The 26,982-nt window shown below is 40.4% G+C and overlaps 3 protein-coding genes across 3 annotated transcripts; all 3 read left to right on the top strand.

The window, feature by feature from the left end:
* Positions 1 to 341: 341 nt before the first annotated feature.
* LOC133000110 (uncharacterized) lies at positions 342 to 3,892 on the top strand. The gene is made up of 4 exons (XM_061069987.1): positions 342 to 454; positions 731 to 818; positions 2,406 to 2,473; positions 2,554 to 3,892. Exons 1-4 carry the CDS (start codon positions 342 to 344, stop codon positions 3,890 to 3,892), a joined length of 1,608 nt encoding a protein of 535 aa, XP_060925970.1.
* Positions 3,893 to 12,363: 8,471 nt separating this feature from the next.
* On the top strand, positions 12,364 to 13,500 carry LOC133000109 (chemerin-like receptor 1). The gene has a single exon (XM_061069986.1). The coding sequence runs from the start codon at positions 12,364 to 12,366 to the stop codon at positions 13,498 to 13,500; it is 1,137 nt and encodes a 378-aa protein (XP_060925969.1).
* Positions 13,501 to 16,006: 2,506 nt separating this feature from the next.
* On the top strand, positions 16,007 to 23,010 carry pdrg1 (p53 and DNA-damage regulated 1). The gene is made up of 5 exons (XM_061070546.1): positions 16,007 to 16,085; positions 17,183 to 17,258; positions 17,661 to 17,735; positions 18,547 to 18,627; positions 21,605 to 23,010. The coding sequence occupies exons 1-5, from the start codon at positions 16,014 to 16,016 to the stop codon at positions 21,685 to 21,687; spliced, it is 387 nt and encodes a 128-aa protein (XP_060926529.1). The 5' UTR covers positions 16,007 to 16,013; the 3' UTR covers positions 21,688 to 23,010.
* The last annotated feature ends 3,972 nt before the right edge of the window (positions 23,011 to 26,982 follow it).

The following is a 26,982-nucleotide window of genomic DNA, read 5'->3' as shown; positions in this document are numbered from 1 at the left end:
AAAAAAAAATAGAAATAGTATCAAACTAAATCTAATTAATAGTATTACCATTATTTTACTTAATGGATGTTGCTATTGTGCATACGTGAACAACTGTCTTATTGGAAACACTGCCCCCCTCAGGAACTTGAGAAATATCTGTGTTCCCTCCAACAACGAGATGAGATGTCCGCCCCTGCACCACTCTCCTGGATGGGGGCGCCCTCTGCTGGACGGCAGCTGAATTTTATAATAATCAAATAATTAATGCAGGATTTTATCACAGCCCCTACCACACACGCACACACACACGTTGGCATCATCAGCACCGACGTGTTTTGCGGCTCTCGTCATTGGTGCTGATGGGCTCAGTGCTGCAGGAGCGGCTCCCACAGCCTCAGCTCCGGGTGGAGAGGAGGGAGGTGCAGGAGAGCTGCGGGAGGAAGAAGAGCAACAACAGGCCTCATGATCCCAGGTAGAGTCTTCCATCATCTTACATGTTGTTATCGTCCATGGTGGAGACAGACCCGGGAGCTCCTGTCGAGCCGCTCGTTGCTCCTCATCCGGAGTGTTATTATTTATATACAGTCTAAGGTTATTACAGAACATCACCGCCATGTCTGCGGCTCTGGTAAACATTCATGTTTGTGGATTTCATTACTATCGTTCATTTTTTTCTCTTTTTTTTTTTTTATTAAGCAGCGGTTGTGTTTAATAATTAATACATGAGGGGTTTTTTTTGTTTCCACAGCAACAAAATGGGAAGACGGCCCCAGCCACAAAGGAAGTCAGTGCAGCCACAGTATATGTCCCCAAGTCAGGAGAATAACAACGAGAAGGTGAGGCTGAAGTGGAGCTAAAACATATGGCTCCATTATTCTTTAGTGAATTACAAGAATATTAATCAGCAGGTTGGAGCTGGATAATTCATCATGGGCAGAAAAAAGATTGTCTCATATCAGCTTTTTCAATGTGATGTATTGATAAGCCATTTTCAGACCCCTGGAGAGTGTCAACAGAATTAGTTCCTGGACATTGTCTGAAGTTTGCTTTTCACACATAAACAACGCAGCAAGAGATTCTCACAGAAAACTCTGGAGTGTTCAGGTTCAGCAGGCAGTGGCAGGATATATGATTTATTAAATCTGCTGCAAAGATCATGTGTTTTTCTTTACAATACATCAATGCAGTGCGATATGGACAAAATTATATTTGGGGCATTTTTCCTTACTCTTGTTGAGGGTTAAGGGCAGAGGATGTTGCACTGTGTTTAGCCCAATGAGGCAAATTTAATGATTTGTGAATATGGGTAAGGGTTACAATACAATTTGATTGATTGATATCAAAATGAAAATGTTCCTACCATGCAATATAAATAATTATGACAATTATCACATTATTATTTTAAGTTTAAAGACAGATTTTTGCTCCTGAGCGAAGATCTTTTATATGAGCTGAGAATCACAAACAGTGATTAGAGAGATATATTGATTGTGTTATCACTGTGCTTGCACAATGCATAAGCAGAGGTTGTAGCTGGATAATTCATCATGGGCAGAAAAAAGATTCTCTCATATCAGCTTTTCCAATGTGATATTTAGATTTTTTCAGACCCCTGGAGAGTGTCAACAGAATTAGTTCCCGGACATTGTCTGAAGTTTGCTTTTCACACATAAACAACGCAGCAGGAGATTCTCACAGAAAACTCTGGAGTGTTCAGGTGCAGCAGGCAGTGGCAGGATGTGATATATTAAATCTGCTGCAGAGATCATGTGTTTTTCTTTACAATGCATCAACACCGGTGTCTGCCCTCATCACCAAAACTTATCTTTCTTTGTCGGTGTCTTCAAATGTATGGCACCACTTGTTCATCTGGAGAATTTGTATTATTTTTGTGAATTTTCTTATTATATCTGTGGTGTGTTAGAACCGTCATCGATACACCCACTTGCTAACTGTAAGTACTCTGGAGGATCTCCTGCTGTTTTCTCTGATGGGCTCATTCGGACATTCTGGCAGTTACTGGGAAGAGACAATTCCGAGGAAGTCTGGAGGCTCTCACTGGGACATTTGAGTTATCAGATACAGCCCTTCTGGAGAATATCCAGATATGTCTGAAAGCACCTTAAGAGATTCATTGAGAAATTAATCATGTGATTCATCTACAAAGAAAACTAGAATGTCCCTCAGGTGCAAACCTCCACTAAGGTCATACAGTCCCCTTATGAACTATGAATATTTCTCTGACAAATGTTGATTTTGAATGTTAAAGGCCCTGTTAAAGTATTTTTTTGCATAATGCTTCTAACAAACAAATGCAGAGGAAACATAATAATCTAACATTTTATCATGCAGCCTTAGTTTGAACTTGTATTGAATGAATTGTTCAAATGTGTGCAGGTGTAACAGTGTCTCTCTAATCACAGAGAATGCAGCAAAGAAGAAAGCACAAGCCTCTTCCCCCCCAGACTAAATGCAACACCTTTCAACACAGGTGAGATTTTTTTTTTTTTCTAAATATGATGTCATTCTTATTTTCCTGAGAGCTGGGTTAAAACAATGTTTATTTTATAGTGCTCAGGGAACCTTGGACTCAAAGTCCAATCCACCTACCTCTGCAGAAGACAGGATGGAGCCCAAGGTGCGGCCGGCTGCTCAGCGCTCCGGCCACAGGGAGAAGAAGCGCACAGGATTCAGAGGGGGCAGACACACACCAGCCTTTCCCTGCCACCGCCTGTCGAACTCCAGCCCCGATCTGGACAGACTCTCACCAAAACCAGAGGTGGGACGTCTGAGCAGCCACGGAGACGGTGACAGTGACACTGACACCGACTTGTCAGAGTCAGAGAGAGTTCCTGTGTTGCCCTCTGGTCGGGTTCCTCCACAGCTCGAGTTGAGGCCAGATGTTCCAGAGGCTGAAGACTGCTCTGCTCGCAGCCACAGGCCCACACTACAAGACAGCAGAGGGTTTGACTTCCCAGACTTCCTTCCTCCACCTTTTAACTCATGGAACCTCAGTCAGCTGGCTCTCTTCTACAACATGGAGGGCCTGGGGGCGTCTCGGCCCAGGCCAGTGGGATGTTTGGAAAGGTACCTGGAGAGGCTGCTGCAGCTGGAGTGGCGTCAGATCCAGAGTGTCCAGGAGGAGAGCGGGAGGTCTGCTGTGGCAGATGCAACGTCCAGCTGCCACAGGTCACCAGCTGCTGCCTCGTCACGCCTCAGCTCTCCAAAGTGTATCCTGCAGTGTCAGCGTTCCTTCCCCCTCACCTTTCTCTCTACCCTGGCCGGGCACTCTACCCTGCTCTCCGGCTGTGCCTGCTCTCTGTGCCGCATCCGCCTCTCCACCTGTAAAACGTCATGCTGCCGCTCCACCTACTGCCACACCCGTCCCTCTAGACTGAGCCCCACGCCGGAGCCCAGAGGGGCTGCATCGCTCCCAAAGAGGAGCTACAGTGAGAGCCGGGTGCACTCCTCAGACAGGAACATGGTCTCCCAAGCCCAGAGGTCAAGCAGCCCTGTGAGGGCCAACAGCCACCTGAGGAGAATGCAAGCCTCTGGCAACATCCGCAACCCGGCTCAAGGTGCTAACACTAGGCCTCATTCCACCGACAGGGTCTCGAGTGTTGGAGCACGGGGGGATGCGTTGGATAACAGGACAGGGGGGTCAAGGAAAAGGAGTGACTCGGAGCAGAGGAGAGGTGGAGGAGTAGAGAGACAACAAAATGGATGGGAGAAAAGACGGAGTGGTTCTGAGTGTAGGAGAGGAGGAACCGAGCGAAGGGGAACAGCTGAGTTGAATGAAGAAGAAATAAAACCAGATGCTGTCACTGCAATAATGGACAATTTACCTGGGTCCAAATTCCCTCCTGTTCACAGGCCAAACAGAACAAAACATGTTGAATTTGTTACTTAACAACAAGAGTTGTGTAGTTTGACACAGAAAGCTACAGTCCTCACTTTTAGGATTTGATTGTAAGTCTTTATTTTCACCCTACAAATGTTTACAATTTGCATTGTTTGAATGTATTGATGGAAAGAGTAGCAAGCTGATGACGTTGAAGATTTAGTTTGAGAATATGATGTTTTTCCATATTTCTCTGTTCTCAGGTTATTATAAATACATAAATATGTTTAATCCAATGCTGTACGGCACTATTTGTTGTTACATACCTCTTATGTGCATGTGGGTATTAATATCAATACTTTTATAGTTTCTTAATTTAACCAAGCAAGCCCTCGTCAGCACAATACATTAAGTATGTTTGTATGAACGTTTTTACAGTTTTACTTGTGATGTGAATGAATAAGCTGCCACTCAACAAACAGAAAAGCAACACAAACATTATTAAAGGTTACTGACAAATTATGATTGACTGGTGCAATTTCTTAAAGGGACAGATAAAATGTGGGAAATGAATGATGTAGGCCTTGTTCATCCCTTTCCTCAAGCTTTCTGATTGGTTATGAAATGATTTATCTCTGACATTTGTGGATCAATCAAGGGAAGGGGAAGGACATGTACTGCTCTATTTCTGTCACCCTCTCTTTGATTGTATCGGCCGGATGTTCTCACTAAAATCTCTTCTGTCGCTGTCGTGAATAGGAGGGAAGAGTTCATTAAATTCTATTTTCATCCCAGATCAGTCTACACTTAATAATCCTCTATGAAAAAGTTAAAATGTGTGACTTTTTTTGAAAATGTACCTCCTAATTCCACAAAGGTCTTTCTGTCTGCATGTGGATTGTTCAACTATTATGACTTCACACTTGGCATGTGTATCGTTAATTGCCCAGGGAAGTACAGTGCTGAGTTTGGTGCAATTTGGACGCACAATACTTCAATATTGATAGACTTCTAATAAACAGGCAACCAGTGCTCTGTTGCAGTCAGTGGGGGGGCAGAGCAGGGCCGTCAGTGAGTGGGCCGAGTTGAACGTGTCTTCCTCTAAATACTTGGATAAACTATAGCAGCAGTTGTCAAATGGCAGCCTGTGACCTATAATATCTGTCCCAACAGATTATTTTAAGGTTTTTATTTCATCATATCGGACTGAGACAGTGAAGGACTGAACTGTGACGGGTGCAGATTTCCGTCATGGCAACAGCATTCACACACTCTTTTCCTTTTTGCCAATTTGTCTTTAGTTAAAGCACAATGTTTGTTGGTTGCTGCAATGCTTTTTATTGAGCTGAATTACAGGGCTTGTATTTCAACATGCAATGTATGAAAAAAATAACAGCATCAATTAAAATTGAATTAAACCATTCAAATGTATATATAAGCCACACAAGTGAAAAGTAATGAAACAAATTCAGTCAGATTTTATTAAAAATCTTCACTGCAGATAAACCAGCTAGGATAAACACAAAGTTTTCTAACTTCACTCTGCATCTTAGGCTTTTTAGAAAGCTCTGCACACAAGCATTATAGATTCAAGAGATTCAAGATTTTTTATTGTCAAATGAACAGAGATAACATGAAGTAGTCACTGTCAATGAAATGCTTGGGTCACACACTCTCTTTAAGCAATGCTCAGTAAATTCAACCCAAAAAAATAAAATAAAAATAGTATAAAATAGAATAAAAAGAATAAAATAGAATAACAATGAAATAGAATATCAAAAATTTAAAATAGAAAATAAAATATATACATCTAAATATATATCTTTACAGATGAATGTTCAATTTGTGCAGTAGTGCAAATATTCAAATATGCTTATTATGGTGCTGGTGCAAATATTTATATAATAGAGTGTCAGTATATTGTAGAACGGTTTGAGGAGGACTCACTGATGACAAGGAATCATTCTGAACAGACTGAGAGGACAGCCTATTCCAAACAGGCAGGTTTAGAACGGGCACTGCACTAGTTCGTTGAAAATCAAAATCTGAAACCTATTTTACAAAAGTACACACACCTCTAACTCACTAGTTTGTAGAAGGCCCTTTGGCAGAAGTTACAGCTTAGATTAACCGTATAGGTAACGTCTCTACAAGCATTGTTCACCTGAATCTGGGCAGTTTATGCCCTTCTTTCTGTCAGTTCCTCTAAGGCTCTGTCAGGTTGAAATGGAAAGTGTCTTCAGAACTCTTCTCCAGGTCTCTCTCCACAGAGGATCTGGGGTGTCGGTCTGGTCTTTGACTTGGTCCCTCACTGACACTCAGATGCTGGTCCAGTAGACACCGTCATGGTCTGATTGATTGCTCTTGAGATGGTTGACCTTACAGCAGGTTCTTCCATCTCTGATAACAAAGAAAAATATGGCCAAAATGGCCACTAAATGCAAGATAGCAGGCTTCCTGTTGTGTTTTTCCAATTGCACCTGAAGACTTTTGTTTGTCTGGTCATGATACACCTGTATATCGATTTTTGTGAAGACCGGTCAATGTGAACACGTTCCAGGGGTCTCGGGGGTCTCGGGGGGCACCGTTGAGCCAATTTGCGACGCCCATTGAAAATTCCTTCAGAATACGTAAATTTTCACCACTTTCTAACTTTCTGCAAATTTTGGTCAGAAGTTGAGCATGGTAAAGCCCTCAAAAACAAATTAATTTGCCTGAATAATAATAATAATAATAAATCATCATTAAATACGCTGTCACACGACCTACAAAACATACTAATAAGGGACGTATGGAACAGATTTAACTGAAAATAGCATCTACAGTGTTAAATAGTGTTGGCCCATCACTGAGGATTATAGAATGTTCATTTCCTAACTTTCCCCTGGTACCCAACCCACTGACGCCACTACTTGTGTACATGATCAAATACATTGACAGTGTGTTTGTGTGTGCATGTGTGTGAGAGCTGACTTTAGACCTACATGTCAACTGCATGCTTTGCAGAAAAACTGTTACGTCCCCCAAGCTGTCTAGGATGGGGGGACAAACAATTAGTAAATAATAACCGAGCACTGAACAAGGAAGCCGGAAACTTAGGATTTAACAAAGAAACAACCTTCCCACACCGGAAGGGGGAAAAAGGCAGCCACCGGCACGTCCACACACCACGTCTGCACAACACGTCTGGTCCCAGCCAGCCGCTCGATCCACTGGCCCACCAACAGCACCGACAACACTGACCCACTCGGCTCACTGGCTCCCTGGCACTGCTGCCATGCTCCTCGCTGGTTCACTGGCGTTCTCCCTGACGCTCACCTCACGGTGCTTATGGCCACTCCCTGATCGCAGAGTGGCATCAGCTGCGCTGGTGGATGTGCCTCTGGAGCACACACACCTGCAGGAGATGAGAGAGAGGGGGAGAGAGAAAAGGAAAACACGGCACGTAACACCCCTTCACATAAGAACGAACTCCCACTCGGTAATTAATCACTCATATCACACCAATCACCACACACTTTCACAATCAGTATAATCTCACCCACGCGACAGCGCGTCAGCTACCACATTGTCTGTTCCTCTCTTATGTTTGATGTTGATGTTGTAGTTCTGGGCCAGGAGTGCCCAACGCATCAAGCGCTGGTTATTGTTGTACATCTGTGCTAGAAACACAAGAGGGTTATGATCTGTGTAGACTGTCACTGGGGAGGAGCTCGAGCCAACATACACCTCAAAATGTTGCAGGGCAAGGAGCATGGCTAATGTCTCCTTCTCAATAGTTGAATAATTCAACTGATGTCGCTTGAATTTGGCTGAGAAGTAGCATACGGGATGACACACATCACCACCACTGTCCTGCAACAACACCGCACCAGCCCCCGTGGCACTGGCATCCACCTCAAGCTGGAAAGGCCGAGAAAAGTCCGGCGCTGCCAGCACAGGGGTACTACAGAGGAGAGACTTTGCAGATTTAAACGCATGTTCACACTCTGAATTCCACACAAACGGAACCAGAGAACTGCACAACTTGGTAAGGGGAGAAACAACCACCGAGAAGTTTTTGCAAAAACAACGATAATATCCTGCCATACCTAGGAAACGCCTAAGCTCACGCCTAGTGGTGGGAGCTTGCAGAGACACAATGGCTGCGACCTTTACATCCACCGGCCGTACCTGTCCCTGACCAACCTGCTTTCCCAGGTAGGTAACTGTAGCTTTTCCGAACTCACACTAGGCTATGTTAACATGTTATTCAGCATTAGGACTGGTTCATCAGGGCTTGACAAAGAACTATATTACCATGAGATTGTTGTGGTTATTTTGAACTTGCATTGTAGCGTTTCGTTTGATCTTTGGATCATATCTTTGGACCCTAACCCTAACCCTTTTTTATGAGGGGATACTTTAATGTGTGTGCCCCCCACCCTGAGTCATGCGTGTTGTGCTAACCTCTCAAGTTTTTAAATGCATCGTGTCAGTTTACCTTCAAAAATACATATACTCACATTTCCAAAGCAAAAATCAATCAGTTCTCAAAGTTGTTGCAGATTAATTGAATTGAAATAAGTGTAATAGCACATTTTTCTGTGACATAATCTGAACCTCTGTATCAAAGATCAATTTGTATGTGTACAATCTAAATGATAATTGTTTATTTTTGCCTTTTTTAACCCTACAGTGGAAAACTCTTTCACAAATCCATAAATGATGATGACTGTTATTGTGAAACTTGTTGTATACCATTATTTCTATTATTAAAAAATTATTTAGACTTAACTTAGACTTTTCTCACTTGTAACGTTCATCTCATAATCACTTAAAAACTGAAATAAATGTTTGTATTAGGAACGGCTGCAAATCAGTAGCTATAATGTGTTTAGGAAGTGGACAAATCATCAGTCATTTGTATAAATATTAAGAATCAGCATTTTGTACGGGGATCATTTATTATGATTACCCTTTTGCATGATGTTGTGTTAATGGGTTATGAGCATATCATATGTTTTCTCTGCAAAAAAGGCAAATTATTAATAAATTAGTTAACATATTAATGTCAATTTTATTTGCTTGTAGACTAATTTACAATTTTTAATAAACAAGGAAATACTTTTAACACCTGGATTCTTCTGGATCCTGTTTAAATATTGTTTTATAGGTGTTTGGAGAGTATTGTGAAATCATTATAAATTCTATGTTGGTGTAAAATATGATCTTAAGACATTTTTGTAGCAGAGCTCTGCTGCTTACAAGTAAAGAGAGGAGTCAAGAAGAAATGTGAATAATGGGAAGGTCTGATCTCGTGCAAACTGTGGACAGGACTTGAGTTAAGTTAACCCTTGAAGTTAGCTATTTCATTGAACAAGGAAGTGATGGTAGTAGGTAAATTAGTTGGTTGAAACCCTGTGTGTATGTTCTTCCTCCAAGGGATCATAAAACAATAACAAGTGAAACATTTCCGGGAATACAGGGACAGCATAATGTATTCATATCTGACAAACAGTGCAAAACAGGATGCATGACAACCAACACGTGTGCAGTTGCTCTCATCAGAATGTGTCAAATATATCCTGACTTCAGATGTCATTAATGGATCTACAGATGGTCTGCAGGTCCAGCTTCAACACGGAGTCGGCTTCTGTTCCAACTGTTTGGCAGCCTTGAGTTACTGACAGATGCTGATGTGAATTTCTAGAGGTGCAGGGCAGGTGAAGTGAGGGGATAGTAAATGATGTAAGACTACATAGACGCTGTTTCACACTTTCAACACAAAACAACAAGGAGTATCATGTATTTTAAGTTGCAGAACTGTAAGATTAACATAATATACATCATACAGCTAATGTATCAGTGAAGACACTCATTTTGGCGACATGACTTTTGCAATTACACAGCGAAAACCGTGCAAGTGTGAGCGTGTGCATGAGATTTGATGGTTGGGAGGAGTTTCTTGTGTGCGTGCCACTTGTGGTTCCTCCTCAGTGGCAGTGACATATTACAAAACACAGGGAAGTTTATATTGACCTGTCAGAGTTTGATCGGGGAGACTTCTGCTGCAGATTCATCCTCAACAGACCTCAGGACTGAGAGAAAGGTACGTTACAAACTTGCCAGTTCGCATGAGCTTAAGTTGTGAAAAGGAACTATCACGACCAAGTTATTAGACCAAGACCAAAATCTAACGTTGCATTTGAATAATAAAGCATTCATTATTTTTTGAATTTAGTATGCCTTTCTGGCTTGACAATTACTTTGAAAAAAGATTTGTTTGCATATACATTTATGTATATAAAGACTGCTGTATGTATCTGTCTGTAAATGCGGGGAATTAATATCTTTATGGAGACCAAAAAATATATAAAATTTTGTGGCGACGACATGTTTCTAGTTGGGTAAAAGGTAGAGTAAGTCTCCAGGAAACAAATGTAAGGTGTGTGTGCGTGCGTGCGTGCCTGTGTGTTAGGCTGAAAGGAAGATTATAGAAGGATCCAGGTTATCAAGTTTGACCCTTAGCTTTTTCTCATGTTGTTCTCTGCATCAAAAAGGAATCTTTATATGCAATTATCTGTTCAAATGCGACAGAGGTGTTATTTAAATATAATGAAGTTGATTTTTACATTGTTTTATTATCTGTGGTTCTGTTTTTTCAGGAAAAACTGGCGGGCAGTTTATATTTGGTGGGAAGCTTCCAGAGACAAACATTTTGTTTTCTTTCTTTTCTTGCGTGTGGAAGTTGGTGTCAGCATCCTCCCCAGGCCTTTTAGAGGAACTGACATAAGTGAAGCCTTTTTTTTTGTGGAATGAATGTCCTGATCTTGAGTTCCAGTTTTCAAACGAGGTACATTTTAATCTCATGTATTAATTAGGGCCCGAGCACCGAATGGTGAGAGGCCCTATTGAAATTGTAAGGATTATTATTATTATTATTGTCACTATCCTAAATTTGCTTTTTGAGGGCTTTCCCATGCTCAAAAAGTTGCTAAACTTTGCAGTATATTAGAACTTGGTGAAAATGACAGTATTCTGGAGTATTTGGAAATGGGCGTGGCAAAATGGCTCAACAGCGCCCCCTGGAACCCAGCCGCTAGGTTAGGCGAGAGGTGTATCGTGACGAATGATGAAAAAAAGCCTCTAAGAGCATTATGAAAAACGCAACAGGAAGCCCGCCATTTTCTATTTAGTGGCCATTTTGACCATATTCACCATTTTTACATTGACATACTTATCCCAGGGCTTTCATCAGATCATCTTCAAATTCAGATGAGTGTCATCACAACAAGATGGAGATAAAAAATGATTTAGGGATTTGTCCATCGTCACACCGTCTGACCGTGGCGTGGCGTCAAAGTTCATCAACTCGCCGCGAAACACGAAATTGCTATAACTTCAGTGTTCATGGGTCCATCTCACTCAAACTACATATGTGTGTTAACATCCCCCCCCTGAAGATATTCATATGGTTTTAAGGAATGGGCGTGGCAAAAAAACTGACTAGCGCCCCCTAAAGGGCAGCCCCGGCACTACGATTGGCCGACTTGTACAAAAATTGAGTATGGCATGTGTCTTTTCATTACAAACAAATAAGTCTCTTGGACCGATGTGTTAGACCAAACAGGAAGTACGCCATTTTTAATTTAGTGGCCATTTTGACCATATTCAACATTTTTACTTTGATGTACTTGTCCCAGGGCTTTTATCAGGTGAACTCCAAATTCAGATGAGTGTCATCACAACGAGATGTAGATAAAAAGGATTTAGGGATTGATTTTTCGTCACACCGTGTGACCGTGGCGTGGCGTCAAAGTTCATCAACTCGCCGTGGTTTGATTAAACGCCATCAAAACACGAGGTTCTGTATCTCGGACATATATTGTCCAATCAAGTCCAAACTAGACACATAAGACAAGAGTCCCGGCCTGAAGACATCTACACAGAAATCATGACTTTAAATCACAGCGCCCCCTGGTGGCTACAGGAAGTGAAGCGTTTATTGTCCAATTGAGTCCAAACTAGACATGTAAAACTAGAGTCCCAGCCTGATGACATCTACACAGAAATCATGACTTTAAATCACAGCGCCCCCTGGTGGCTACAGGAAGTGAAGCGTTTATTGTCCAATTGAGTCCAAACTAGACATGTAAGACTAGAGTCCCAGCCTGATGACATCTACACAGAAATCATGACTTTAAATCACAGCGCCCCCTGGTGGCTACAGGAAGTGAAGCGTTTATTGTCCAATTGAGTCCAAACTAGACATGTAAGACAAGAGTCCCAGCCTGATGACATCAGAAATCATGACTTTAAATCACAGCGCCCCCTGGTGGCTACAGGAAGTGAAGCTTTTATCCTTGCCACAGAGAGGAAAACGCATCCAACGCAGAGACGTGCGTTTGGTCATCGACCGCTCTCTCCCCCGACTGCAACAGGCTTCAACGTGCAGGTGCTCGGGCCCGCAAGTGCTACAACGTAGCCCTAGTTATGGATTGTTATTGAACTCTCGGTTAACCTTTAAATGTTTTGTTTATGATTCAGGTTCAAAGGCAATGCTGGAGCTAATGACTGCTACCCCTTTCTACGCCATGAACACATCAAACATCACTGGAAGAAACAGCTCCTTGAACGAAGAATACGAAGGTTATGACTACAAGGACGAGCACGCTGAGCTGAGAAAGTCCCTCAAAATCATGACTCTCATTATTTTCTGCCTGGTCTTTGTTCTCGGTGTGTTGGGGAATGGAGTGGTTATCTGGGTGACCGGGTTCAAGATGAAGAAAACAATTAACACCGTTTGGTTCCTCAATCTCGCTGTGGCCGACTTCCTCTTCACGGCGTTCCTGCCCCTGGGTGTGACGTACATGGCTTTGGGTAACCACTGGCCTTTTGGCAACTTTATGTGCAGACTCAATGCCCTTGTACTATCCTTGAACATGTTCGCCAGCATCTACATCCTGGTGGTGATCAGTGTGGACAGATGTGTGTCTGTGGTGTGGCCCGTCTGGGCCCAGAACCACCGAAGTGTACGCAAGGCGTCCTGCGTGAGTCTGGGTGTTTGGATACTGGCTCTGATTCTCAGCACTCCATTCTTCATCTTCAGGGACACTGTGTCAGACCCTTACAATGAAGACACCATCTACTGCTTCAACAACTTTACCCTTTCTGACGACTATGAAACACCATCAGTGAAACAGCTGGGAGATTTTCGATATCAGACCATGACCATCACTCGCTTCCTCCTGGGATTCATCGTCCCCTTCACTGTCATCGTCTCCTGTTATTCTGTGATCATCCATCGTCTCAGGAGGAACCGCACCCTGGCCAGCCAATCGAGTCGCACCTTCAAGATCATCGCTGCCATCATCACCACTTTCTTCCTGTGCTGGGCGCCGTTTTACAGCATGACTGTAATCCAGCTGGTTTATTACACTGCGATCAGCCGGAGTGAAACCTTGGGCCACGTCATCACTATCGGTGACCCTATAGCAACCAGCCTGGCCTTTCTCAATAGCTGCCTGAACCCGCTGCTGTATGTGTTCATGGGCAAAGATCTTAAGGAAAAAGTCCGCAAGTCCATCCTGAACCTGTTTGAGACTGCCTTCCAGGAGGAAGAGACACACCCTTCCACTAACACAAAGTCAACAGACAGAGACAAGCAAGCTAGTAATACCGACGAAGCAGAATAATGTATAAATTCTGCTGAAGAAAGCACATGTTCATCTTTACAGAAAATAGGATCTTATCACCAAAACTTCTTGAATTTCAAAAAGGCACCCAGAAGGCATTGCAAAATATGTATTACATAAATGTATGGTTGAATGACAGAAAAAGTGCGAGAAAAGGGAGCTTAGTTTCTTCGTCTTTCACATGCACGGCAAATTCTGATGCATCCTGTGACAAATTCTAAAAAAAATAGAGGATGATGTTTGTTGTTTATGGCTCATCATTTAGAATATATTAATAACATAGTAAATACAAGGACCCATGGAAGCAGCAACAGGTTTGTAACTCTCTCTCAAATTTGGAAAAAAATAACCTTTTTCACAGCTGGTATGTAGTTGCCACATTTGGATATCATCTGGTATGACCTAAAAAAACCTTTAAATTCTAAGTTATTTCAAAATATACATATTTTGATTCTAAATGTCATAGTGACCTTTTGTGCTGACCTAGTTTGTTTTCTTCATGAGGCCAATTCTGTGGCCTTAAATTTTTACTGAGCTAGAAAAATATCATGTGGTTCGACCAAATGTGGTGCGACCATTGCAGAATGTTTGACATGATAGATATATGTCCTAGATTGGGAGTTTTGGGGCTTTTTTAAATTCGATTAATGATTTATACACATAAAGTACTTTAGAGTATTATTTTTTTCTAATATTTCAGAAACAACGGTTTATGTTAAATTTTTGTACAAAATCATGAATATATACCACCCCAAAAATGTAACATGTAATTTATCTCGGTTATATTGAATTTATTAGTCATTTATTATTTATTTATGTGTTTTTTTATTTATAACAGTTTACATTTATTTGACCAGATGCCACTTCCAAGCAAAATATGCAGTGTGTTAATTCTGACCCTGTAGCAAGAGCGGAGAACCTTGCTCAGAGAAGAGAAGTATATATAAAACCTTTTTAAAATAAACTACAAATAAAGCAACATGAAGTACATATTGCTCTTTTGTGTTTTTCATTACTCGACCAAATGCACATTTGCATTAAAATGTTCATCTATCATTAGTCCAAAATGTATTTTTGATTTATGGCATGACATTACATATCGTTTTAAGTTACAAGAGAAATTGAAAATTCCTTCAGTATACATACATTTTCACCACTTTCTAACTTTCTGCAAATTTTGGTAAGAAGTTGAGCATGTTAAAGCCTTCAAAAAGCCAATTCATTTGCCTGAATAATAATAATAATAATAATAATAATAATAACTAGCTTATTCCTAGAGATCCAACATCAAAATAAAAATATGATAGCAAAAATACAGTATCAAAATATATAAAATTTCTAGGGCTGCAAAGCAGCACTGGGCGGGCCCGAGCACATGCATTTTGAAGCGTTTTATGCGTTTTGCCTGAAAATAATAAAAAAACAAAGATTCCTTTGATATTTGACCGGCTCAGCATCAAAGGATTCATGGTCGATGTATGTACAGAACATCGTGTTTTAATATCCAGGACATCGTGTTTTCATGGCGTGTAATCAAACTTTGACGCCACGCCACGGTCACACCGTGTGCCTAAAAAAAAATCCGTCAGTCAGTTTTTATCTCCATCTTGTTGTGATGACACTCATCTCAATTTGAAGTTGATCCAATGAAAACCCTGGAACAAGTGTATCAAAGTAAAAATGTGGAAAAATGGCCACTAAATGCAAAATACCAGGCTTCCTGTTGTGTTTTTCCAATTGCAACTAAAGACTTTTTTGTTTGTCTGGTCATGATACACCTGTATATCGATTTTTGTGAAGACCGGTCAATGTGAACACCTTCCGGGGGTCTCATGGGCCACTGTTGAGCCATTTTGCGACGCCCATTGAAAATTCCTTCAGAATACGTAAATTTTCACCACTTTCTAACTTTCTGCAAATTTTGGTAAGAAGTTGAGCATGGTAAAGCCCTCAAAAAGCCAATTCATTTGCCTGAAGAAGAAGAAAAAAAATAAAAATGAATAATAATAATAATAATAATAATAATAATAATCCTTACAATTTCAATAGGGTCTCACCAGACACCTTTGATGTCTGTGCTCGGGCCCTAATAATAATCCTTACAATAAAAATAGGGACCTCCCTGACCTTTGATCAGTGCTCGGGCCCTAAAAATAATCCTTACAATTTCAATAGGGTCTCACCTGACCTTTGATGTCCTGTGCTTTGATTTTGTAAAGTAATCACTTCTTTAGACATTATTTAACAACCATGATACATTTACAACCGTGGAGTCGTGTGTTAGAGAGTTGTGTGTTTTAATGTTTGGGGAATTATTACTATGCAGCACTCTGGCAGCTGGTCTATGATTGGCTAACCCTGATATCCTTCAATAATCCTAACCAATCATCACTCTTTATTACCAAACCAAAGCCAGTCAGAGACAGGGCAGGGCGGGTCTACTTCCACAGCGGGAGCGTTGGTAAAGCGTCGTTGTTTCACGCCGGACGTATTTTTGTAGCGACACAGCCAACATGGACGCTGTTGTAGAGCACTTGACAGAAGTGGAGGAAGCAGCGGAGGACGTCCTCACCACTAAACAACAGGTAGCCCAACACGTACAGCTGCATAGACAGAGCACGGTGTTCTGAGGGGGCGGAAACACCAGCTACCAGAACCGGATCCACTCACAGTGTTAGCAGCTAAGCTAACTAGCTTGGTTAACAGTCTGTTTATAATAGCTGCCATCACAGGTACAATGTTTGTCGCCACATGTCTCAACTGCGGTCAAATCATCCGACACAGAAATTCTACTGCACTCTTATACTGACATTTATGGTAAACGCATCCAAATTGCCCAGACCGGGAACGGTAGCTGAGTACTCGAAGTTAGAGGAAGAACACATGTGGGCCTACGTCCGGTTTTCAAAATAAACTGTTGACATGGAGCCTATAAAAAATGCATAATTGAAAGTAAAATGTATTGGATTGTATTCAGAAGAAGTATATATCGTCTTACCTGTGTCATTTTTATGAATAGCATTTTTACTGTATCAATGAAGAGATTTTACTAAATAAGTCACACATTTGTAGCTTCAAGCAGGTTATTTGTGGATATTTCAAAGTACTATAAAAAGACTTTGCCCAATGAGACTGATATGCCTGTGTTCAGAACCTCTCAGGCTACCCACACACTGAATATCAGACACTTTTACTGTACAGATTAAGAGATTTTTCAAAGTAAAGTCCAACATTTCTACTGTGGAATACATCATTTCTGGATATTTCAAAGTACTTTATAAAGACTTTGCCCAATAATTTCAGAGTGAGACCGCTATTATTGTGTTCAGAACCTCTCTGACTAACTTTGTTTAACTGTATTATGGTGAAATTGTGTCAAATAATTGCCCCACCTCAATATGAAGGAGCACAAATACCAGAAACGATAAATGATAAAACACGTTTTCCACAGACATGCTGATGTGTCAGAGCTGAAACTTTGTTTTATAGAGATGATGTTTGAAAGAGCAACACTAGACAATTTTACATATGTATCGTTTATACAGCATACCATTTAACATGACTGTGATATATGTTCTACTCATTAACTCATAAGCTTGATTTCTTTACGAAAAGGCACAAAGACATTTCAGCATTTGTTTTTGTGTAATGTTGACAAATACCATGCTCTGTTTTGTTTCAGATTGTGGACCTGGACTCAAAGAGAAACAAGAACAGAGAGGCCCTGACCGCACTGAAAATTGAAATGGCTGATTCAAGTGAGTGACGCCTCATCATCAACAGAAGGTTTGGTAATGCTGAGGTTGCAGCTTAGCCTCAATCAGCTGTTTCTGTGTCTCCACTGTAGCGAGATGTGTTTTCTCAGCACATAGGGTAGAAATAATAACTAATACGTGCTATTTTGGAATGTGACCACATAGTTATTGCATCATGATAGAAAGAAACATTAATTATTTCAGCAGTGCTACATTGATTTACACAATATTATAGCAATAATTATTTTTTGACTATTTGTATTATGATAATTGTTTCTATTGGGATATTGCAACAGCCCCAAGTGGAAACAATACTTTAGTATCTTGATCTTGAATCAGGTCTATAGTTGTAATATTGGTTGTAGATGCACCAAACATTAAATGAACCACTGCTTTCTTTTTCAGAGAAAGTGAAGGTTTGCTTTGGAAACATGTTCATCAAATTCCCCAAGTCAAAGACGAGAGAGATGATTGAGAAAGGTAAAAAAAACACCAGTTTATATCATTTTCACTACAACGCATATTATGAGTTGAGTTTGGACACTTCTGGGCAAAATACCAGGTATTGGAGTGAAGGAAGGAGCACACCCTGCAATAGATGATACAATGAGCCTTTCTTCACACAGTAATGCCCTCGATACTTTTTATTTCATAGACTGAAACAAAGAAAGTACAATTGTGGTATGAGTAAAAGTTTGCAGACCCTTCTCAGTCAGTGCTTAGTACCCTACCTGTGCTGATGTGTCCTGCACATGCTTATTTTAGTCTTTCTATTCATGAGTTAAGAAAGTGTTTACTGCTTTCCTACATGCACACATGTGCTGTCTTGACATCTGAGTTCTCCTTCCATGGCATTTCTAAAATACATTAAAAATAAATGTAAAAGTATCTTCTAATCTATTTCTTTGTGGGCAGCAATTAGCTTACACAAGCCTATGGTCATTGATTGTTGCTGCAATTGTGAAGTGTCAGAATTAAATGGCTCTTGAACTATCATCAACTGGCAATTCCTATAAGTTCAACTTATTATTAGTGAAGTTCTTAGTGGTTCGGTGGATGTCTGCCCAAACATTACACATGTTGCAATTAATATTAGTTTATTTGTAGTTAATTATTGTAGTTCATGAAATAATAAGTAACAATTGAAGAAAGGCGGACTTGCTGCAGGGGTTGTATTTATTTCTTTTCACTTCAATATCAGCTAAATATGAAATCTTCCCAAACTTAACATGCAGCTGTATCATTGCAAAATGTGATCAACCAAACCTGTTCTGGTCTCTGTTCATCATAGACCAGGAGCAGCTGGAGAAGGAGATTAACGACCTTCATAAAGAACTGAAAGCAAAAGTCAACCGTCTCAATGAGATGCAAGGTATGGAGAGCATCTTCGCTGTTCAGCTGGCAACACAACGTGATAAAGGAAAAGTTATCATTTTTTGAGAAACACACTCATGACTGAGAATATAAAGACAGGAGGCAGTAAGCTAAGTATAAAGACAGGAATTTAATTTAAATCTCACTCATTCTTCTCAGTTTCTTGCCACTTTATAGCCGTTTTCAGACATGAACTATAGGGAATGTCCTGCGGATGATCTCCTGCTGTGTTCTCACATGGGCTCTTTTAGACATTATCCAGAGTTTTCACTAGGGGGCTGGCAAGAGAAGCTCCGGACCCTCTCACTCAAACATCTAACCCGTCTCATACAGCCCCTTTGGAGGATGTCAGGAGAGTTCGATGCATGTCTGAAGTTTATATGAGCAATTAGGTCAGCTAAACATTTTATCTTTTAACTTAGACACAAACATGTGAACAGTGAACATCTGCACAATGCAGTGCAACCCTAGCCATTCAATACGTTATTCCTAGTCAATTAGTCAAGATTTAGCTGAGACAATAGATATATCAACACACTGGTTTGACTATACACCTCTGTGAAACATTCTGTCACTGTTGAGAGGAGTGATGGTGAAAGTTGTGACGGAGGAGGATGCTAGAAGGCGCCATGCATGACGCAAGTGCAGGTGCAGTATTACCCTATTGTTTTAAAGGTAAATCATGAAGCGGTAGGTAACATACACTTACATAGGCGGGCACGTGGTACACTACACACTTTTACTTCCTGGAAAATAATAGTAATTATTTCAGAGTGAATGGGAGGTGGCACTCAAATTTGTTGATTGCCTGTTACGACTGAAACAAACCCATGATTATTTAGACTCAGTACAACCCTTTAGAACCCTGCACCTGGCAAACATCCAATCTGCAAGCATAGAGGGAGCAGTGTTTATGGCCTATACTGCAGCCAGCCACCAGGAGGCAATCAACACGTCTTCATTTCTGGGGCATTTTTATGTCTTACTCCTTTTTGTATTCAAACTAGTTAAAATAGCGTTATGTGTCAACACTCACTCTGCCTTTTAACGGATAACTCCTAGAGGGAAACTTGTTTCACTCCAGAAGGTCTGACAGATGACTCATGAACTCTGAAAAAACCCTACTTTCTAAAATTGAATACATGAATGTGATCTTATAATGGTGTTTGTAGCATATCTTATTGTAAGTTCATTTGCAGAATTCAACAATAATCAGTTCACTTTTGAGATTGTTTTGATTAAATCTGAGGTCTAATATAATAATTTCAAGGTGGTTTTAAGGCTGTAGATGGTGGTGTGCTGCTAAATTATCCAGCTTTAACATGGTTATTCAATTAGTGTTACAAGAGATTGGACTTCTTTTAATACCTGTGGTGCAGTTTAGACCTGTTATCTCAATGCAAGTATCATTCGCAAGTACCATTCGCATCATGTTAATTGGATCTCTGCACATAAGCTGACTGAGCTCAAATCAGTGTCTCCACAGAGAGGATGTTTAGATAAGCTCGAGAGCAGGGGTTTTCAACCGGGGGTCCGCGGCCCCCTGGTGGTCCGCAACGGCATTGCAGGGGTCCGCAAAATTCGCTTTGATATTTCAACACATTTCCAGATTACTCTTGAATATCGTGAAAAATATCTAAAATAAGAAAAATATGGTGATGAGGGGAACCTTGAAACCGGCTTGGGGCTAGAAACTGCCAGTAGTTTTCCCCCGTGCATGCGTGTTAAAGGTAGATGTAGAAGAGCGGTTGAGCTAGGTAGAAAAACTCTCAGGAGGTCTTGGAGATGTAGTTTGTATGATGGGAATTTTTATTTTCCCAAAAAGAAGGCCCAAAAGGGCAGAATTAATAATGAAAATATTAAATAAAACAAAACAGCGAAAAACAAACACTTTGTAATAAGAAAAATAAATTGGCATAATAGCCACCCAACCCTCCCCTCAACACTAGCAGTAGGTGGGATTTGCTGCTGGAGATCATGAGGTTAAACTTAAGTAGGCGTCAATTGTTTGTGTGATATTGTATGATTATCATTTGTGACATATTCTGCATTACTTTGTCATCTTCCCTCTTCAGTTGTAGCCCCAGTTTATGTTGATTGTTATTGATCACCGTTACTTTAACGTTCTCTCAACATATCAACTACATGTCTGTACATTTAAGTCATGAACGTTATATATTGATGTACATATGGTTCTGAGATGCAGTTCAACTATAAACTGCATTTTAATTTTGTTTTGAATTCTTAAGCACCGAAAATCAACTGTTTTTGTAGTTTTTTACACAGATATTTCTAGATTTGTTTGAGGTTTTTAAGTAGATGTATCTAGATTTTTTTGAGGTTTTTAAATAAAACCAACATGGAAAACCAAATGTTAAAACTTCCTTCTATCGACATGCACGCACGCACACACACGCGTAGGCACATCAGTGGGCCGCGGATTACTTTCCAGTCAGAATGGTGGTCCCTGGGACAAAACCAGTTGAAAACCCTTGCTCTAGAGGGATGATGTGTGGTTGTGTTTGTAACCCTTCATCTTTTAACCTTTGTCCCTTGAAATTTTGTGACCCATCAAAGTTGAAATGAAAAGCAAACAGGGAAGTGCTGTCATCACATGTGAAATATTTCTGCAATCTCCATAGGAGGAATGTCCAGTCTCCAGATGTTTGATTAATGCAGATGTATCCTTAAACAAAAATGTCTCCCAGTGGTCCACTTGTTGGAAGAGTGAGAGGGGAACGGAGTCTGCTCTGTGTTCAGTCAGATAGCTGCAGACTTGGAGGAATAAACAGGGAGGGGTTTCAATTCAAGAATTACTCCTCTGGTAAAACAGTTGATAAAGTTCCTGTCCCTCGTGTTATTTTTGGAAAAATTCCACGGCCACAATAACATCCAGTGCAAGTGGAAGTGTTTTGGTTGAATGCAGGATCATCCCAGCAGTACTGTGAGATATCTGTCTTTGTGTTTGTCTGCAGGTAACCCTGAGCTGAGAGGCTTCAATCTCTCTCCTCTGTCCACTGGTGAAATCAAAGCTATGAACAGCATTTTCAAGATGTGAAGATTTTCTGAGGACACTAGCTTCACCTGCTACCTCTGAGCTGTAATGCTTTATCCTGTGGATGATGTGATGACACAGTAAATCAGAATCCCGATGGAGCCACAACATCCTGACATCTGTATATCCTGTCAACCTTTTTTCAGCTTCTGTCAAACATCGTATTCTCATTATAAAACTTCACAAAGATCATTTAAGGTTGAAAGTACATTTAGATGTTCTCTCTTATTTGATGAGGTTCTATGCAAACTGTGGATGCGCAATGTTAGTTAATTCCATATCACCAGATATGGGATTTTATATAGAATTGATAGGCAGTTAAATAGGGAAATTATGAATTAATAAAATAACCAACATTTTTGCCAAGAAATAAAAAGTCATGTTGACCTTATACTGCAATATATAGCAGTATTACAATAATAGTACACGAACATAAATATTATTATATATAATATATAATTATTGTCATCATAATTTTACATACATTATCATCAACCAGCTATATGAGCTTAGGGTTGATCTAAGGTTGATCTAACCACAGAAAGTGATGTCCTGTATCTGTAAAAACTGACGAGTGTGAAAAACCTGCAGTGGGGGTGCTTCTTCGGAATCTCACCTGGATGATGCTGAGGCACCTACCGAGTGGAAACACTGCGATGTCGAAAGCCTTCCATCAACTGTTAGTGTCATTTTAGCCAACAATGACATAACAGGAGGATACATAACCAAAAATACGTCAACATAGATAAATTGCTCCACACTGCAAACTATACGTGAGCTCACCCTTAGCAGTCATTATAACCCTTCATTTCACAGTGTGCACAACAATAGATCAAAATCAGTTTGTAAACTGATGGTGTTTGGTAACCTTTGTAAGTACAATGGTATAACCAACAATGGAACATAGCAGAATAACTGACTAAATAAAATATATATAGAGTTTGTGGTCCAGTGAAAAATCAATACAGGCTGGTTCCTAGTCACAAGATGGCAGTGCAGTGAAGGTGTACAGCACAAACATGGCGCCTTGATATCACCTTCTGCCTCCACAGCCTCACAACCAGTCTTTGTTCTCTGGGAGTATCACTGCACTGCCTGACACATTATGTAATACACACCAGTTCTGTGGCTAGGTATTGACTGAAATTTAGAAATGAAGATTTGATTTTGTTGTGTGAAAAAATTATTTATTGTGTAAAACATTGTTTGCATCCTGTTTGAAAGTTAGGAATTATATTGCCTTTATGTTTTGTCCTCTTTTTTTTCACCATCCAATCTTTGAATAAATACCACAGAGACACCACAGTCACATCTGTGATAAACAACTACTGTGCTCACTGCAAAATAGTTGTTGTTGCTTTATAATTTGCCAGCCTGACATGCCACCGAGCATGAGAAGACATGAATAGCTTGAGGCAGCGAGAGAAAGGGAGGGACAGTCACCGAGGAGGTATGGGTAGGTTGTTTGTGTGTGTGGAGGCGTTGGTGATACAGTAGTAGCTCTGGCTCACGCTCAGACTGTGCTTGCGTGCCAGCGCTGTCAGACCTGGAACCAGCTCTGAGGGATGACTTTATGAGTCAAAGGATGGGAACCTGCTGATCGTATCAAATGTTAGATAATTATAACAAACACTGGGACACGCTAAGAGTTACATACTGACGCAACTCACTTTACCTTCCACCTGGGAAACGAAATCAAGACATGATGAAGCGATGATTGATTAAACAGTGATTTTGTTTACCTTCACTCGACTACAAGAGCAAAATTAATCACATCCAAGAAGAGTAAACGTAAATCCATAAACTATGTGTAATTAAAGTGTGTTTGACAGTGTTAAGTGGAAAGGTATCAAAGGAAAGATATACGGCTCGAATTGTATCTCAGCTATATTGACGTATCAAATTACAGTGTGAAGGTCAGATGTGTGCCAGAAAGCGATATTGCTGCAACAGTTTGATTAACAAGCCGTATAATCAACACACCCAACGGCTGTCACCCTTTGGAAGAGAACTTGAATTTCAATTTCTTTGCTACACACGAGGAGAGCTCTGAGTTGTTAGCTATGTGTGTGTGTGGCTATGGTTCCATGTGAAACCGACTTATTTAATGGCTTTCTAGAACAAAGATCTCATTTAGCTGTCATTCCCATGTCATCATAATCTGCAGAGCTGCAGCAGTGATTTACTGAAAGTTATCGGCTGTTTATGAGCGCAGAAACCTCAGAGTATGTTCTGTTGCTGAGGTGTAGGTGAAGCCAAAGGGTGAGGAAATAAGTGTCTGGTTTTGACAGACTTGGCAGAGGGTTGTTCCCAAATTAGTCAGTCAGAGAGTGCAAAGTTTAGCTCCATAGTAAGTGCTGATTTACATTGCTTTATTTTCCCAGTAATGTCACTCCACCCAAATAACCGTAAAATTACAGCGTTATCTCTGCTTGTTCCGATTCATTCTCGTCTCCAAGCTGCACTACATAATATTTGTTTTCCCTCTGTCCTCTTCTACGCGAACGGTAGTATCCTGGGCCAGAAGGTGGCGATAAATTCTACACCAACGATCCGACAAAATGCGAGAGAACGCCGTGATCCACGTAATAGTGGGTGAGGCAGATGCTTGTGAATGTCGGCATCGTGATGAGATGATAAATTTAACTGCTAACTTGGAATTAGACCCAGTGCTAAACTAACGTAGAGAAACTGGTAACACAACCCTAACACAAAGCAACAGTTTTCATGCTGTGTTGTCATTGGTTCCTAAACGCTCTGTTCTACATGTTCACACGGATACAAATCTTTGGAAATCTGCACTTTGGGAATTGTTTGTAAAAAATCAATTTCAGTGACTTAAAATTCCGTTTGCATGTGGTGTAGAGGTCCAAACACAGGAACAAGCTTGTTTGCCACAGTATCCGCATCAGTTTGTGCAGGGCGTAAGTTCTACGGATCCATGTGGCTTCGCTCAGTTCACTGTGTTGTTTTTAGGCATAAGTCTCACCACTCCTCATCCTGTGTAGACAGTGATTTTGTGTAAGAAACTTTAAAATATCTGGCTTTTTAGCTGCTAAATGAGGGTTTATTATTTTTTCTGGACTAGACCAAAACAGACCTAAAAGAGCAGTGTAAAATGGTTACAGAGCTCATGTAGTGTGTTACATTGTATTGTCCCAGAGTGTGCAAAGAAAATATATGACTTAAGCTTTATTGCTTTTTCTGTTGTAATATCAGAGTGCAGGGTATCGTATTATCTCTGGTACTAAATGGCATAGGCCTGTTTTAGCCACCTTGTCACTACAGATACAAGTGACCTTGACATCTATAGCGATTTCTCTTTCTAGAAACAGTCTCCCACGACATATAGCAAAATAGTTTGGGCACAGATTTGGCTCATTCCACATGTGAAACACATGGCACTAGGCTGGTCTGCTCCTATTTGCCAGAAATGGACCACAATTAAGCCATAGCAATAATGTCAACCAAAGGAGGACCAAACTTGTTTTGTGCTATTTTGACCATGTTCCCCATTTACCACATGGGCCACTTAAGGCTCACATCCAGATTACACCTTGTCTGGAGCACCACATGTTTGCCATTTGTTTTAGGATATGAGGTCCACGATTTATACTTTACAAGAAGACAAATTTAGGCTCACAATCCATTTTGTGGGGGTCACAAGAAGACCAGATGTGTAGCATCATTGCCGGAAGTGGCCCACATCTGTATGCTACCTGGGATTGATTATAAATTCAATCAAATATTAAGACAAACTATTCTCTGTGCAAGTGGACAATGACATAACACTGTCTTGTAGACCAGTGTTACCTGATGCACTGGAGTTTGATATCTACATGAGAACCTATGAAGCTGAACATTTAAACCTCCTTTGTCTGATGATCATGTCTGAAGGCCTAGTCGGTGTCTGTGGTACAGATACTTCACATTCTCTGGCAACTCAACAGGCTTTTGATAGCTGTGATATAACAACACTGCTGGCGTACAACATGTAAATCAAAAAACAGGCACTCACTCCTTCTGTTTATTACTTTTTAAAGTCCCACTTCACCGTAGCTCCTTTTCATGAAGCCTTTGACTTCTGACTAACCTTCTGATCTCGCTAACACATCCACACATACGAGGTAAAGACGGATGATGAAAGACAGTGTAACAACGCGCTTAATAGAAAACAACCCTCCAGGAAATGGATGTCAATCAAATGGCACAAAAAAAGACATTAAGATAAATGTTCAGAGGCAGTTTTGCATGTGTTAGATTTTAAGTCTCTCTTTTTTTGTTTTCTTATCTCTTTTTTTGCTACTTCAACAACTAAACAGTCCGACAGGGATCAATAATTTACTTAATTTATCTTCTTATAATATATAACGTTGACTAGATATTCACACCCACAGTAATCGGCTGCTGTTATTCTTTTCTCCTCCCTGCTGAGTTTGGTACGAGCCCTCAGCTCCACAGCTCTACAGGAATGTCTGATTTAGGGGCAGTTAATACTCACAGTTAATGTTTGAAGTCCATGTAAAGAAAGTATATTATTTCTCCTGGGATGCAGTAATACAGGTCTTATGCTGAAGGATATTCAGCTTAAGTCCCCCTTCCCTGTTTTAATTTCCTCCCTTTAGGAATGAGCCTTGAAATGTCCTATGAAATGAAACCTTATTATGGTGGGAGGTGGTATAGAACAATAATAATATGTAATACTATATAGAGACATTTAACTATTGAGATTTCTTATTCTTTTAAAGTGTTCTGATTTTCTCCATTGTATTAGGCTGGTTGGACATCTTACAACATCAACACAAAAACCGACACTGCACAAAAGTAACACATGTTGGCGCCCATTTCGAATGAATGTGACCTTGACATTTTTATAGCGACCCTGACGCCTACAAATGGAACAACTGGACTCAAATGGATATTGATGCTTCAAAATTTTAAAGGGGACAATTCTTTTGCTTTTAGAACTTAAAATGTAGGAGTTGTACTTAACACAGATATACTTTTATTCTTGTAATAACTATTTTTCATCAACTTTCAAAAATGTTTCTTGGTTATTGAAGTGGTACTTTTTGATATTCTGGGTTTGAGAACTTCAGGTACTGCTGGGGTTAGACTACAAAGTAATCTTGTCTTTCAAGATGGCCACTGTGTATAACATGAGTATAGAATCATAATTTCTTTCCAAAATGTCCTCGGAAGGCACTCAACTCAAAATTGCCTCTGTGTGCGATGGATGTGTATTTGAGAAAGTGCTGCACACAGATGCATCGTATGAATGTGTGTGTCGATGGGTGA

This window comes from Limanda limanda, chromosome 4 (genome assembly GCF_963576545.1).
Source record: "Limanda limanda chromosome 4, fLimLim1.1, whole genome shotgun sequence".
In the NCBI taxonomy this organism is placed as follows: domain Eukaryota; kingdom Metazoa; phylum Chordata; class Actinopteri; order Pleuronectiformes; family Pleuronectidae; genus Limanda; species Limanda limanda.
This window is presented reverse-complemented; position numbering and strand designations above follow the sequence as displayed.

Excerpts from the sequence above, each read along its gene's own strand:
- LOC133000110 (XM_061069987.1), top strand. The coding sequence starts at position 342 with ATGGGCTCAGTGCTGCAGGAGCGGCTCCCACAGCCTCAGCTCCGGGTG. Across the intron at positions 455-730 it reads AACAGGCCTCATGATCCCAG|CAACAAAATGGGAAGACGGC; the intron begins GTAGAGTCTTCC and ends TTGTTTCCACAG. Across the intron at positions 819-2,405 it reads AGGAGAATAACAACGAGAAG|AGAATGCAGCAAAGAAGAAA; the intron begins GTGAGGCTGAAG and ends CTCTAATCACAG.
- LOC133000109 (XM_061069986.1), top strand. The coding sequence starts at position 12,364 with ATGCTGGAGCTAATGACTGCTACCCCTTTCTACGCCATGAACACATCA.
- pdrg1 (XM_061070546.1), top strand. The coding sequence starts at position 16,014 with ATGGACGCTGTTGTAGAGCACTTGACAGAAGTGGAGGAAGCAGCGGAG. Across the intron at positions 17,736-18,546 it reads GAGAGAGATGATTGAGAAAG|ACCAGGAGCAGCTGGAGAAG; the intron begins GTAAAAAAAACA and ends TGTTCATCATAG. Across the intron at positions 18,628-21,604 it reads CCGTCTCAATGAGATGCAAG|GTAACCCTGAGCTGAGAGGC; the intron begins GTATGGAGAGCA and ends GTTTGTCTGCAG.